Consider the following 15,081-nt stretch of genomic DNA (forward strand, 5'->3'; position numbering starts at 1 on the left):
ATTGAAACCTTTTAATGCAATCAAAAGAATGTTTTATTGTCCCTTTCTTTGGTGTTGTGCTGTGAGTAGTTGGTACTTTCTCTAGAGTGTCCTGTTTCTCTCCCCATTTAGCATTTTTTGTAGTGTCTTTGAAAGTTACTGAAATATGTTCATCATCACTTTTAGGATCCAAAGCATCAAGTAACAAATTTGCTCCGTGGGAATATTGGGAAATGGCTGTGTCCTCTTCCAAGAAAAAATATGTCAATGGAAGCAGTGTTTATGATGGAAAGAGCTTGTGTTATAAGTGGAATAAACATAGGTAAGGTGTACAAAAGTTTTGTTGAATGTTTAAATGATAAGCATCAACAAAAGGTAAGTGAGACTTATGCTTCTGTACTAGCCATTGCTCATGGCAAATATTAAGAAAAGGGATGTGTGAGGCATATTTTTGTGATTACTTCACAAATTAAAATATATGGTAATTCATTTTTCATAATCTTGTAATTTATTTTTCCCGTAAGAAATTTACAGTGTTTTCACAAAAAAACAGTTGATAGTCAAGTGTTGTCAATTTCATTTATGTTATTATTATTCCCATTCACTCAGAAAGAAAGTATTGAAAAGCAATACAGTGTTCAGATGACATTCTTGGTGCTACTGGGGTGTTTTCTCATTCTTAGAGTTCATGCGATGAATCAGAAATTGTTTGTGGTACTTAGAAACACAGGTAGATTAAATCATAAAACATTGCAGATTTCATCATATCTGAGCAGTTAGTGGTTTCTATTTGTGTATTGAGCTATCCTTGTTGAAGATTGTTGATGTATGCATATATAACAGAACTTTTTGTTATTTGATATATTTCACAATTGTGGTAGTGCAGTTATGGTGTTTTACATGCTGCAGTTGTGGACAGCACAAAGAATGATGAGAAGTGAACACAATGAATGCTGGGTGCAGTTGTCACATTCCAACCTAACCTCGGCTTTGCTGTAGGTCAGCCTGTCCGCTCATCTAGTTTTCTTCCATTCATATTTGTTCGCTTCACCAACTTGCAACCAAATTGTCACATTCCAACCAAACCTTGGCCTCGGGCTATACCCCAGGTCAGTCTGTCATCACAGCAGTTTTCATCTTGCTCCGCATATCGAAAACAAGTGCAGTCATTCACTCCCATCACCCAATTACCGATTGCAGCTTGAAACGGAAGAGCAGGTACATCATAACTGCACTTTAGCCATGCTGATGGCCTATTGTGCCATTCTCATGTGACTATGTACTATGAAGTGCCTCAGTGAATCATCATTCCTTTCTGGGACACTAGTAAGGTCAAAACCAATAAGATGCTACAACATGTCGAATAAAGGTAACAACTTGGCATGTGGTGGAACCACTGAGTGGCCATCAGGCACATAACCAAGATGGAAATTGTTGCTAAGTGTTGGACAGGCTGTAATCAAGTTATAACAGTATACGTTGCATGGATTTTATTTCTTGAATAGAAGGACACTTAAACACAAGATAAAGAAGGCTTCCAATTAACGGTAGTTATTTTAAAATGATATATGACAGAATAAAAGACTGTGTGTCAGTCAGATGTCCCAGAGATAAAAAAAATACATTAAAGGGATGCCCCATCAAAAGTGAAATCAAACTCACAAAAAGAAATGATATTTTTAATTGTTGGATGTTGTAGGTAAATTTATTGTAGTAGAGTTCTAATTTGGCCATACCATATGAAATGCACATGGTAATATTTTTCTGTAAATGTGAGTGCTGACCTAGGCACCTGCTCCTAAGAAAGCAAACTCTAGGACAATGTTTTCATAACACAGTTTGTAATGTATGGCATAATTAATTTTCTGTATTTGAGTTTTTATAAATTCTTCCATTACTAATATTTAAAATTTAATTGTTACACTGCAATTGAAACCTTTAATGCAATCAAAAGAATGTCCCTTTCTTTGGTGTTGTGCGGTGAGTAGTTGGTACTTTCTCTAGGGCGTCTTGCTTCTCTCCTTCCCATTTAGCATTTTTCATAGTGTCTTTGAAAGTCTTGACATATCTTTCTGCTTCACCATTTGAAGCAGTATGAAATGGAGGTATAGTCAGGTGTTCTGTGCCATTCTACCACATAAATCTCTGAATTCCTTTGATACGAACTGTGTACCATTGTTAGAAACTAGGGTCTTGGGGAGTCCTATGGCAAAGATATTGTCGAGTGCCTTTATTGTGGTTTATGAAGTAGTAAACTTCATGTCAACTACTGGGTGATACATAAAAATGGGAACTTTTGAAACATCCAATTAAAAAAATTATTTAAAAAAATCATTTACAGCAGTTAAACTGCTACAACTTACCTTTTAAGAGACAGTAATCCAAAGGAGTTTTTCTGATGCCTCTGAATACTTGCGAGACATTAGTGCTCCGGTTCCATACGATGATTCATCAGTGGGTAGTACTGCAGTTTGAGTTGGGGCAAAGTGCACCATTTTAGTTTCCTTGGTAATTTCCTTCTCGAGTTTCATAATTTCTGCTGCTTCTGGCTGCTTGGACATTTGAACAGTGCATTTTCCATTGTAATTTGATTCAGTGGTTCAGCGATTCCAGCAAATTCCTTGAAAAATTTGTTGTAGTGATTTACTTTTCCAGTGAATTACTGAATATTCTTTGAATGATGAATATTCTTTTAACGAGACAGCTTTTTTATTGTTTTTATACTAGTTTCGGATCGTTGGATCCCACCTACACCAGTGATGTGGCCCAGGTATTCATTCACATTTCTTTCTAATCCACCGGAGGCCATTTTCTTCCAATTGTGTGAAAAACATGTCCAAATTCTTCATGTGATCATCCTTAGTTGTGCCTGTGACAATTATATTGTTTGAGTAATTGACATATCCAGATATGGTACTAATGATTTGTTCCACAAATTGCTGCTATTTTGCAGGAGCACTTTTTAAACCAAATGGTAACATCTGTATCCAAACATTCCAGGTCTAGCATTGACAACAATCTTCTTGCACTTTTCTCCATTTCCGATAAATCTTATTTTTCTAAAAGATTTGCCATTTCTGATTTCTGAAAGAACTGCTCATGACTTGGAATCAGCTACTGATATATTTCCAGCTGGGGAATTACATCACTTTCAAACAGGGTTTCCACGGGTTCTGGAAATCAGGGAATATCAGGGAATTTCAAACACTTCAGCCAAAGTTGAAAAAACACTGGAAAAATCTCGTTTTTGTCTCAGTAGATGAAATGGTTTGTTTACTGAGGTGTCATGTATTGTCGCTGGCTGGGTGTGTGCGAGTACGGTCGCTGCTCCCTATTCCCCTTGTTACTACAGCTTCCCCCTTCCTACCACTCCCCTCAGCTTTCAGTCAGTGCTGCCACCACTTCTTGTCACTTGTCTAGCAGCTGCTGATGAGGAGAGGCAGGGAGGCATGAGGAGTGGTTTGTTTGGGTCTGATTGTCAGAGACTGTAGACGCAGCGACTAGAGACGGCAGTGGCAGACGTGTGCATGAATTGCGTCTGAATGATTGTTTAATTGTGTGTGAGCTCTTGTTTTCTGACAAAAGCTGTGGCTGAAAGTTTAGTTGTGAGAGTGTGATTGTCTTTTCTATGTGGCTGTCTGCAGATCAGCAATCATCTCTGCAGTGAGTTGCTATCTATTCTCATTATTATTGATTCTCCGAGTATTTTAACCACTTATCTAACAATCGAATGTAACAGTATTCTGAAAGGAAAAGTTGCTACTCACCATTGTAGTGGAGATGCTGAGTTGCAGAAAGGCATAACAGAAAAGACTGTCACTAATAAAGCTTTTGGCCAGTTAAGGCCTTCGTCAAAAATAGAACACACACACACACACACACACACACACACACACACACACACACACACACGCACACGCGACTACAGTCGTGTATGTTAGTTTGTGTGTGTGTGTGTGTGTGTGTGTGTGTGTGTGTGTGTGTGTGTGTGTGTGCGGGCGCGTGCGCAGGTGTGTGCACACCCATGCCCACGTGCGTGTGGGTGTCTGTGTCTGTTGTCTATTTCTGACAAAGGCCTTACTGGCTGAAAGCTTTGTTTGTGACAATCTTTTTGTTGTGTCTATCTGTGACTCAGTGTCTCCACTATATGAACAACTTGTCTGTTACATGGATTGATCACCATGGTCTCATTTCATCAACATGCTATCTATGCCTCGTGAATAGCTGGCCACATGGTTGGATTTCCATGATGGGCGAAAACCACAGGCAGTTTCTGAGGGTATCTGTAATGGATTGGGCTTGCAGATCTGAAGCCATTCTGTTCCCACTAATGTGAAGACCCTGTCCGTCGAATCTAGTCACACTGATCTGTCCGCAGGCCGGGTCTGTTTGTGTGTGGCATAATGCAGTGGATTTTCAAGATTTATCCATGGACTCAGGTCTGCAGTCCTCCTCAGCAGGCCATGGATGATGGCTCTCAGGAATTGAGACTGTCTTACTGCAAGAACATTGTACAGTGTGGCATTTTATAGACATTTTATTTGTTCTCATACATTTTGGCACTTCAAAAGTAGTGTGTACGTAAGTATGGACAATAAGGAGAAAAACAATGTGTCACTCACTGGTGATTTGCACACTATGTACTCATATGTTTCTTGAAAGAAAAAAATCACACAATATCTGTAAAATAATAGATATAACACAGTGAGTAATAACCGAAAATAATGAACATAGTAGAACCAACATTTTATAGGTGGTCACCTACAGTGTTGGTTTACACAATTCTTGCCCGCCTTATACACTTCTTTCAGGAGGCCTACTTTTTTCTGAGTTTATTTCTGAAATCAATGAAGGTATTTTAAATCTGTTTTGCGACTCCAAGGCAATGAGCGTTTTTGTCACCAAATGTGTTTCGTTTTATTGAAATAAAATAACATAATTGATATTAATGAAACACATATACCATTTGGTTTGCTTTCTCCATCTAAAAGCAGTTCAATACAAAAGACGTGTTGATGTTAGCACTTAATATTTTTCCTCACATGAGGAAACACCATATGCTTGCAAGTTTTTTTAGATATTTCTTTTTTTGCACTATTGTTTCAGGAGACATAGCTGCAAAGACAGCTTGTTAATTTACCCTTGAGATTTCAAAATTTGTCAGGGAAAAATGCTAAAACTTTCTGAAAATCAGGGATTTTCACTTGGGGAAATATGTGGCAACACTGTCAAATCTCCGCCAATTCTCATTGATCCATTTGGCTTTATGTACAGTCACAGTTGATGTGCCCATTGACTGGTCTTCACTCACTTCCAAATTCCTTCTTTGATCAGTCTCTAAATTTCATCTTGGGCTTTATCTATCGTGGAAAATGATACTGGTGTGGGCTTGAAAAAATTGAGTGTGGCCCTTACCTTCAATTGCAGGACTGCTTTGTAAGTTTTGCAAGTGCTTAAGCCAGGCTGGAAAAGAGCTTCATGATCCTGGCAAATTTCTTCTTGGCTTCTTTAAAGCTAATTTTTTCTAATATTTAAACTGAAAGCATTTAACCAATTCATGTGTAACAGGTTGGCTGTCCTTTGTGATTTGACAATTGTTAATATAACTTTTTTGGAGTTCCATAGTATTTGACCACTATCATCAATTTTGTCTATATGTTAATCTGGCCTCCATTGAATGTTTTCAGTGTTGAATTTGAATTGAAGTATTCTGGAGATCCGAGAAATTCACAAGCATCCAGGTTTATTAGTGAGCATGTTGCATCAGTATCCAGCAGGAATTTCAGTGTGCAGCCTTTGCTTTACAGTGGTTTGTAGATTTTATGTGCGTCTTAACTGCTACTGATTTCATTATTGCTGGTTTCTTCAGCCAGTGTAACTTCATTTGCTTCATTGTGCGGGTTTTTGGTCCATGAGTTTGAAAGCCTTCTTGGCAGTGAATGTCCACAGACAGATGGTGAATATGTGGCTGGTCTTCTTGCAGATATGTGATGTTTTACCAAAGCCCAAATTTAGTGTGGACTTCAATGCAAATGTTGTTTCGTAATCTGACAGAATATCTAAAGAGATTCTGGTAGTATGGAAAGTACAGGAGAGGAAAGACACAAACAATGCCTTCACTGTGTGATAGCAATGATAATGTTAGCAGTGATAGTGCCATTAAAGCAGAGTTACTGAACAGTGCCACAAAAGCGGAGTTACTAAACATGGTTTTGTGAAAGTCCTTCACCATAGAACAGAAAGTAAATGTTTCAGAATTTGAATGAAGAACAGTATCAAAATGAGTAACTTAGAAGTATACACCCACAGATAGCAAAGAAGTGTAAATCAGTTAATAAAGACGAGTACTCTAGGCTAGATTGTATACCACGTAGGTTCCTTTCAGAGTATGTTGATACAATAGCTCCTTAATTAGCAGTCATATGCAACTGCTCTACATAGATGTTTCTCTTGTAGATTTATGCGTACCAATTAGTAATACTATGTCCAGTTGCCGTATCCACATACAAAATCTTGACCGTTGTCCATGATATTGTAATTGGATCTTCGTAATAACTCCAAAGTACACAAGTGGGCTTCTTGGATTTTTATATGTTACAGTACTACTTGGGATAATGACTCATGAAACTTCACTGGTAAAATAATGTTATATTCTATTAAAAAAATACAAACTTTGTACTCATTCTCTCAACCAAAATGACTACTGCCAATTATGCTCTAAAATAACATGTGTCTAGCTTCGTTCATTAACAGAGAGCGACTCCTTCCTCTTACCAAGGAACAGGAAAAACATCTTATTTAACATTTGAAAATCAAAAATACATGATGGTAGGAACAGGCTCTATGCTGGGCTACTGCTTCACCTTTCCTTTTTGCCTTTGAAGAAAATGAAAACATAAAAGCAAGCAATGCGGAATGTACATCACTGTATACTGTTAGAAATCAATCTGTTTATTTGGGGACACAGTATACAGTAGCCTTATGTACATTGGGGCTCATAGTTCAGTCACTTGGTGCAAGTCAATCGAGTTTTAATACCCTTATGTTACTACAATTATATTTACAAAGCTTCATTTCTTTGTCCATTGGAAATTAATAAACATAAATACGCTCATACTAGTACATAAAGTTTGGGAACACTTTCAATTATTTATTGCATAAGAACTAAACATTCTACAGATGTCATACATATTGCATTTTGAAGAGAAACACGGAAAGTTTTTTTACAAGCATTCTGTAGGCAAACCATGAGTGACCCGGCAGACGTCAATACGGTAACTGAATTCTTGGTATACCTGTCCCAGCATCACATCGTCGACTGTGGCAGTCGCTTCCCGTATTCTCTCCCGGAGCTCTGCTACATCATGTGGTGGAGGCAGTACATACACCAGATTTTTAATGTGTCCGAACAGAAAAAAGTCACATGAAGTGAGATTAGGTGATCGGGATAGGCCATTTCGTGAAACAGCTGTGCCCTTCCGCAGCACGGCCGATCCATTGATGCGGCAGCTCCATGTTCAGGTACCCACAAACTTCCGATGAAAATGGGGTGGAGCCCCAGCCTGCTGAAAGGTGAATAGAGAGTCTGATTGCTTTTGAGGCATCAGCCATTGCTGCAACATGTCCAAGTAGGAACTCAAACTCAAGTCAAGGAAGTCAAACTCCAACATACAGAAAGTTCGCTCCACACCTGAACTCGCCACGTTTGCGACTAGCGCTGACTGTCAGCACATTACCAAACTACACTGTGGTGGTGTACAAAAAAAAAAAAAAAAAACTTTCAGGGTTTCTCTTCAAAATGTCATATGTGTGATATCTGTACAATGTTTGGTTCTTGCACTATTAATAATTGAAAGTGTTCTCAGACTTTATGTACACCCTGTATTTATATAACATAATTGCACGTCCATATTGTGCTACCATCTTAGTTTGTTATTTATCCTTACATATGTTAAGCTGTATGGTGTGAACAGCGGAAAGATTTAAATTTCTTAAATTGCTCTTCCACCCTGTTTTAAAAATGGTTTTTTCTCATTTGCTTTGGGTTCATTCGCAATTCTGAGAAGGTGTCCTATTGGCACATGCTATCTCATTGTTTGCTGTTCTTACCGCCAGCAGCAGTTCATTATTTAACGCGCCTGTCACAGTGACGCAAGTGCCACGTGAGTAGTAGCTCTGCCCGCAAATCCATTGTAATGTCGTTCCAGGTTTATGAAGTCGTTGTTTATGCCCTCCAGTCTGGAGACTGAATACAACGGATTCAGGTCCAATGCTCAACTTGAAATACACCAGTACCTCCTCTCGCACCTGGACGAAGTTTTCTGCCAGTGAAATTGAAGGTAAGGGCTACACTGCAGGATTCGTCATTGCCTTCCGTTGTGCATTGTAGCTCTGCAGTACTCACACATCAGTTAGTGGTTATACGGATTTCCTTTGCTTTCTCCATCGCATACGCATCACACTCACTGTATTCACTTTGCTAGGCTGTGGTGTTTACTCTTACCACGGCTCAGCCATTATTTTCACTATTAGCAGGACTTACTATTTTTGTATCACTACACACATGTGAATGTTTTACTCATCCGTCGCATTTCGCTTCACATACATACATTAATGGTTTCACTTCAAGAAAAAAATTTCGCATAAAATTGACAATAGTACATACATTTTACATAGACATAGACAGTAATGAAGTTGACAAATAAATGTACAATTCACATTCAAATTTTGTGTATGGACTCCATGACATGCACAGTCTAACACACTAATAGGTAAATAAAATAGAAAGAAACTTCCACATGGGAAAAATATATTAAAAACAAAGATTCCAAGACTTACCAAGCGGGAAAGCGCCGCCAGACAGGCACAATGAACAAAACACACAAACACACACACAGAATTACTAGCTTTCGCAACCGATAGTTGCTTCTTCAGGAAGGAGAGGGAAAGACGAAAGTATGTGGGTTTTAAGGGAGAGGGTAAGGAGTCATTCCAATCCCGGGAGTGGAAAGACTTCCCTTAGGGGAAAAAAAGGACAGGTGTACACTCGCGCGCGCACACACACACGCACACACACACACACACACACACATATCCATCCGCACATACACAGACACAAGCAGACATATTTCCAAGAAACAAATTTGTGTTCTCTTGTGATCACTTTGATCTCTCGCGTTCCCTTCCGATCCGTTTGGCCTTCCTCCCTAGGATGGCATTCTATCTCACTGGGGATAATGCGACTAATCCAGGATGAAGTCCATAGCTACATCATCTCATTGAAAACCCGGCTTCAAGTTGTTCATTTCTGCATTTTCCTTCCTCACTTCACCTTTTCATTTTGTAACATCTACATCCCTCCGTTGTTCACTGTCACTCCTTTTTGCAGCTCGATGACATTAACATCCGCCATCTTCCTTGGGGGCTCCTTGAGAAGCTGTCCGAGAGGTACCCTTTTGGCTGACCTTTTCAGTCAACTCAATCTCATCTCTGTCAATGCTGGGTCACCTGTGTTCCTTTCACACACACACACACACACACACACGCGCACACACACACACATTCCCATTTTGGACGTCACATTGTGCACTGCCCAGCGTGCCTGCCATTTCAAGTGGTCCGTTCTCTCTGACACATACTCGAGCAATCATTTCCCATGTGCTATCCATTTGCTGGCTCCTACCACACCTGCGTGTAAACCCAATTGGCAGCTAAGACTGGCTGGCAACTTTTGACGAAAAACATTTCCCCAGTTGTAATGACCAGGTAGGGTACCTTATGAATGTTGTCGTTACTGCTGCAGAATGTTCCATACCTCACACTTCTTGTTTACCATGCTGTGTCCTGTTCTCCTGGTGGACTGAAGCATGCCACAGCGTGATTCAGGTGCGGAGACATACTCTCCACATTTTTAATCGTCATCCTACGATGGCGAACTGTATTCATTACAAACAGTTGCAAGCACAGTGTCATCGCATTCCTCAGGATAGCAAAAAAGCTAGCTGGATTTCATTTACTAGTTCTTTTAACTCTTTTCCTCCTCCTTCCGTCAAGTGGGACAATCTCTGTCAGCTCTCTGGGACAAATGTCCATTCTCCGATTTCCAGTGTAACTGTAGCAGATGATGTCACTGTCGAGCCTGTTCTTATCTCCAACATGTAGGACTGTTATTTTGTGGAGATTTCAAGCTCCACCCACCTTCCCTCCTCAGACACAAGTGGAGGAGGTTTGGGTGATGTCCTTCTCCTCTGAGAATCATGAATGCTACAGTGCTGTTTTTACTGTGAGGAAGCTAGACCATACCCTCACTTCATACCAATCCCAATCTTCCACAAACAACTGGACGATGTTCACATTCATATATACCTTTCTCTTATGGGCAAGCGTTTTCTAATTTGTACATACAATCGCATTTGGGGATCAGACCAACCTCCTCTGTTTATACTGATCCCTTGTCTGTTTGAAACTAGTCTATGAGTGCTTAGTTTATTCAGCTGCCCATCCATCCATTTTATGCCGTCTTAACACAATCCACCATTGTGGAGAACATTTGGTCACACTAGAGTGGTTGAGAGTATCTGTGCATAAGCTACTGAGCTACCACGTGTCATACCAGCATAATGTCCTCCTCAGCAGAAACTCATGCCCAACCACCTGTCCTATGCCCTATTTATATATGACTCCCATGACCACCAGTTTGGAGTGCGCCCTTATTCTCTGTCTCACATCTTGGAGTTCACTTTCGGCTACTGCTCCAGCAGCTTAACTTCATGCTACCTGTCACATTCCCAGTGGGTGTAAACCCGTCACCAGCTTGGCTTCGTATGGGGGCCCCAGTTCATCTTGGACTTCATTCACTCCCCAAGGACACTACTCCAGATTTGATCTATTGCTGGAGGTTTTTTGACCTTCGCACGCAACTGAGTGATAGCACCTTCATGATTGGCTATGGTGTCGGGTGTTCACTCGTTATTGGCACCAACTATTTTTAGTACTGGCGTCTAGAACACTGCTTGATTTTTACAGCAAAACTCTTCACCCTCTATCAGCCCCCCCCCCCCCCCCTGCCCCCAGTACCTCTGATGATGCTTCTTAATTGTGTCATTTGCTCTGATTCTCTATGTGCTCTTCAGAGCCTGTGTGTGCTGTACACAGTACATTCTGTAGTGCAATGGGCCCAGGAAAGCTTCCTCGCTCACTGCTGAGGGAGCCTCCGTGATGTTCATGTGGCTTCCTCCTCACTTTTGTCTGACAGGAAATGAGGCTGCTGCTGCCAGGGCTGTAGTCATCCTATCTCGCCCCACTTGCTCTTCCATTTTTTGGTTGATCTCCGTGTTGCTGTCTGTTGGCGGATCGTGTCACTTTGGCATCACCACTGGTCTTCTCTTCACAGGAACAAGCTCCAGGGAGTTAAACCTCTCACCCAACGGCATGGCCAACCTTCCTTGGCCCTCTCATAGCAAGGTTATAGTTTGCATATTGGCCACTATTAGCCTCGCCATTTGGTACGTAGCTATCCCCCACCCCCTTCTGCTCTTGTTATCCACCTTTGATGGATTGCCATTCCCTGACCCAATGTCTTTTTTTTAACTACTTACTTTCCAGTGTATGTTTGCCATCCGAGTTATTGGTCATTTTAGCAAATGATGCATGGGCTGTTTGTCCATCATAGCAGTATGGCGAAGGACATTTAATCTTTGGTTTGGGAACTCTGCTGCTTCTATGGTGTTTTATGTGGACCTTTATCCAAGGCTAAGCCCTTTTTTAAGCGATCTTTCCATCTATCGATTGGGCTTAACATATAGTTGCTTTTGACTTTTTTGTTTACTTCTTGATGTTCTAATGTTATGACATGGGCAGATATGATCTCAGTTGTCAAAATCTGTCTCGCACAGACTCTGGAGGCATAAAATTGGTGCGTGATTGAAATACAGAATTTTAAGTCTGTCACGCACTTTTCTTTAAAAAAGTGGGAAAATTAAAGTGAAATGAGAGTATTGGTATATGCCTGTAGTCTTATATTGTCATTTATTTCTTTGTATATTGTTTCTTTTTCAGAAAAGTGTTCACACACACACACACACACACACACACACACACATACACACACACACACACACATATGTACTTTTGTGGGAAGGAGCCACATGCAAACTGCGGACCAATCAGTCAGATGATGTATTTTGTAAATTATTCCAGGGCAATACTATAATGTTGAGTCATTATCAGAACAGTTGGTGCTGACTTCTATGTGACATAAGCTGAATAACTGTCACCTTGACCTTAAGTAAATAAATTTGTTATATTTCTTCATATAACATTTTTATGGTTATAAATGAATTTTTTAAAATTTTTATGTTGTAGGAAATTGTGGTTCAGCATTTGTGACAGTTTCTGTATCACATTATGGATCATCAGAATTTGAAACACTTCTGCCATCATCAGTTTTAATGGATCGACAACAGACTAAAAGTGGGTCAGGAAAAACATCTGTGCTGATGTTTTCAAGAGGTTTGTGAATTGATAAACTTTAATTATTTAAATTCTCTGTTTGCCAAGAAAATATACTACTGTGAATTTGAAATAATAGCACCTTTAGGTTTGTGTGGCAATATTTGTGTACATTTATACTTCAAATCAGCTGCAAGATGTATGACAGAATGTATACTATCACGTGGTACGATATTTGTCTATGTGCTCTCCTGATGATGAACAGATTGAAACAGCATATTAGGAAATAAAATAGATTGTTCAGATTGTTAAGGGGGCAAAAACATAATTGTGGTTGGGGGCTTAAATTCATTTGTTGGAAAAGCAAGAAAAGGAAAAATAGTGGTAGAACATGGACCTTAGGAAAGCAATGGAAGGGGAAACCACATGGTAGGATTTGGCACATAGCATAATTCAGTCCTTGCTGATACATAATTTAAAAATCGTGAAAGAAGGTTGAATATGTGGAAGATACCCAGAGACACGGGAATTTTAAGACTGAGATTTCAAAACTAGATTTTAATTTGCAAAACTTTTCCATGGGCGGAAAGGAACCATGACCATAGTTTATTTTTTATTAACTATAGATTAAAATTGCAGGAAGGGAAGAAATTAAGGAGATGTGACCTCTATAAATTGAAAGAATCAGAGGTTGAGTTTCAATGGCCGCATTAGGTAACGTCTGACTGAAACAGGCTTTTGAGAATGTTAACTAGATTACACTCTTTGAAATTCTTAAGTTAGCAGGGACAAAACACAGAATGCAAAATGTTATCAGTGGATTTAAAAGGGAAGCAGTAGTTGAAAAGGGAATGGGACAGGGTTGTAGCCTATCCGCAGTGTTTTCAGCATGTACATTGAGCAAGCAGTAAAACAAGTGAAAGAGAAATTTGGAATTGGAATTAAAATTCAGGGAGAAGCAATGAAGACTTTGAGCCAATGACATTGTAATTCTCCCTGTGATGGGAAAGGACTTGGAAGATCAGTCGAATGAAATTGAAAACCTCTTGAAACATGGTTGTAACATGAATATTAACAAAATTGAAATGAGGATAATGAAATTTTGTGAAATTAAATGAGATTATGCTGAGGGAGTTAGATTAAAAAGGAGATACTGAAAGTGGTAGATAAGTTTTGCTATTTCGGCAGCACAGTGACTGATCGATGTTGCCCAAAGTAGATATAATATAAAATGTCAGCTGACAATAGCAATAAAAATATTTCTGAGAGATATTTGTTGACACTGAATAAGTATTATTTTCTGAAGGTACATGAATGTAGTATAGCATTGTACTGAAGCAAAGCGTGGATGACAATACATACACACAAGAAGAGATTAGACACTTTTGAAATGTAGTGCTGCAGAAGAAAGCTGAAACTTAGGTGAGTGGATTGAGTAGAAGATTAGATGGGTGGTACTGAATTGCTTTGAGGCGGAAACAAATTTATGGTACCACTTGACTAAAAGAAGAGGTTGGTTAACAGGAAACATCCTGAGGCATCAAGTAATGGTCAGTTTATTATTGGAAGGAAGCGATAGAGGGTGGAGGGAGATATTGTAGGAAGAGACTAAGGCTTCAACACAGTAAGCAGGTACAAATGGATGTAGTTTGTGGTTATATAGAGATGAAGAGGCTTGCACAGCATATCCTAGCGTAGAGAGCTGCATCGAACCAGTCTTCTGACAAAAGGCCCAACAGTGACATATAATAAATACTTTTTAACTATGTATAAATATTTTTTTTAACATGATAACAACACATGTCTTAATCTGGCTCACTTCAAAGTTTTTAATTTAATATTGTGTCTTAAAATCTGTTGTATAGCGATTATACTCCGCAGACAATCCATGAGCTGGCCTATTATTTAAATTATGTGGAGTACATAAATAATTTTTTTCTGTTTTCCAATTGGTTTAGTGTAAAGAAGTGATTATTTCCCACATAATTTGTTTGTTTGAAAACGTGAGTAAACACTACAAATAATACTTGCTTTCAAATTAAGTTGTTTATATACCTAATTTTCTGCAATTTCATTATTGATTTCCCTCTAATTGGTCTCCCGTTTTTGGCTACCATTTTTGCTTAAGGCTGTTTACTCCAAACCTTTCATGTCTCTTTACCAGATAAAGGAACATAAAATTCAAAATACAAATATTTTTGTGATCTTTTGTTGATGTGTAGACTTAAATTTGCAGCTTGATGATAAGTAGAAGTTTCTCTATGACTGTAACATACACATACAGATTCATTGTCTTGCTACCAAACATTAAAGAAAAAAGTCAACACATTTTATGCCTGTTGGAAACCCTTTGGGTCCCATCATTTAAAACTACCTTCTCTTAACCAATTTTCTAGGTTTACTATTTATGTGCCTGTTGATTGATCAGTGCCTGAAAGATACTGTAGTATTTACCTTTATCCCTTTGTTTATTGGTATTCGATCGAGAACTTTTCATTGTCAATTTAAAAAGCATGAAAAGACATGCATGATGTTAGCAAGAAATCTCGATTTAGACAGAGAAATGGGCATGAATTTCCACAAGTATCGAAGGTAAGTTTCTCGTCTTAGATCAACAGCAATGCATTTGGGACAGCTTTTTAGCTGGATGGA

The 15,081-nt window shown here is 39.1% G+C and overlaps 1 protein-coding gene across 1 annotated transcript in view; it reads left to right on the forward strand.

The window, feature by feature from the left end:
• LOC126334628 (uncharacterized) overlaps positions 1-15,081 on the forward strand; it is a 114,326-nt gene that overhangs the window by 12,482 nt on the left and 86,763 nt on the right. The window contains exons 2-3 of the mRNA XM_049997065.1: positions 166-301; positions 12,343-12,489. Coding sequence (XP_049853022.1) covers positions 166-301; positions 12,343-12,489 — 283 coding nt within the window. The remainder of the gene's footprint in view (positions 1-165; positions 302-12,342; positions 12,490-15,081) is intronic.

Source organism: Schistocerca gregaria, chromosome 1 (assembly GCF_023897955.1).
Source record: "Schistocerca gregaria isolate iqSchGreg1 chromosome 1, iqSchGreg1.2, whole genome shotgun sequence".
Lineage (NCBI taxonomy): Eukaryota > Metazoa > Arthropoda > Insecta > Orthoptera > Acrididae > Schistocerca > Schistocerca gregaria.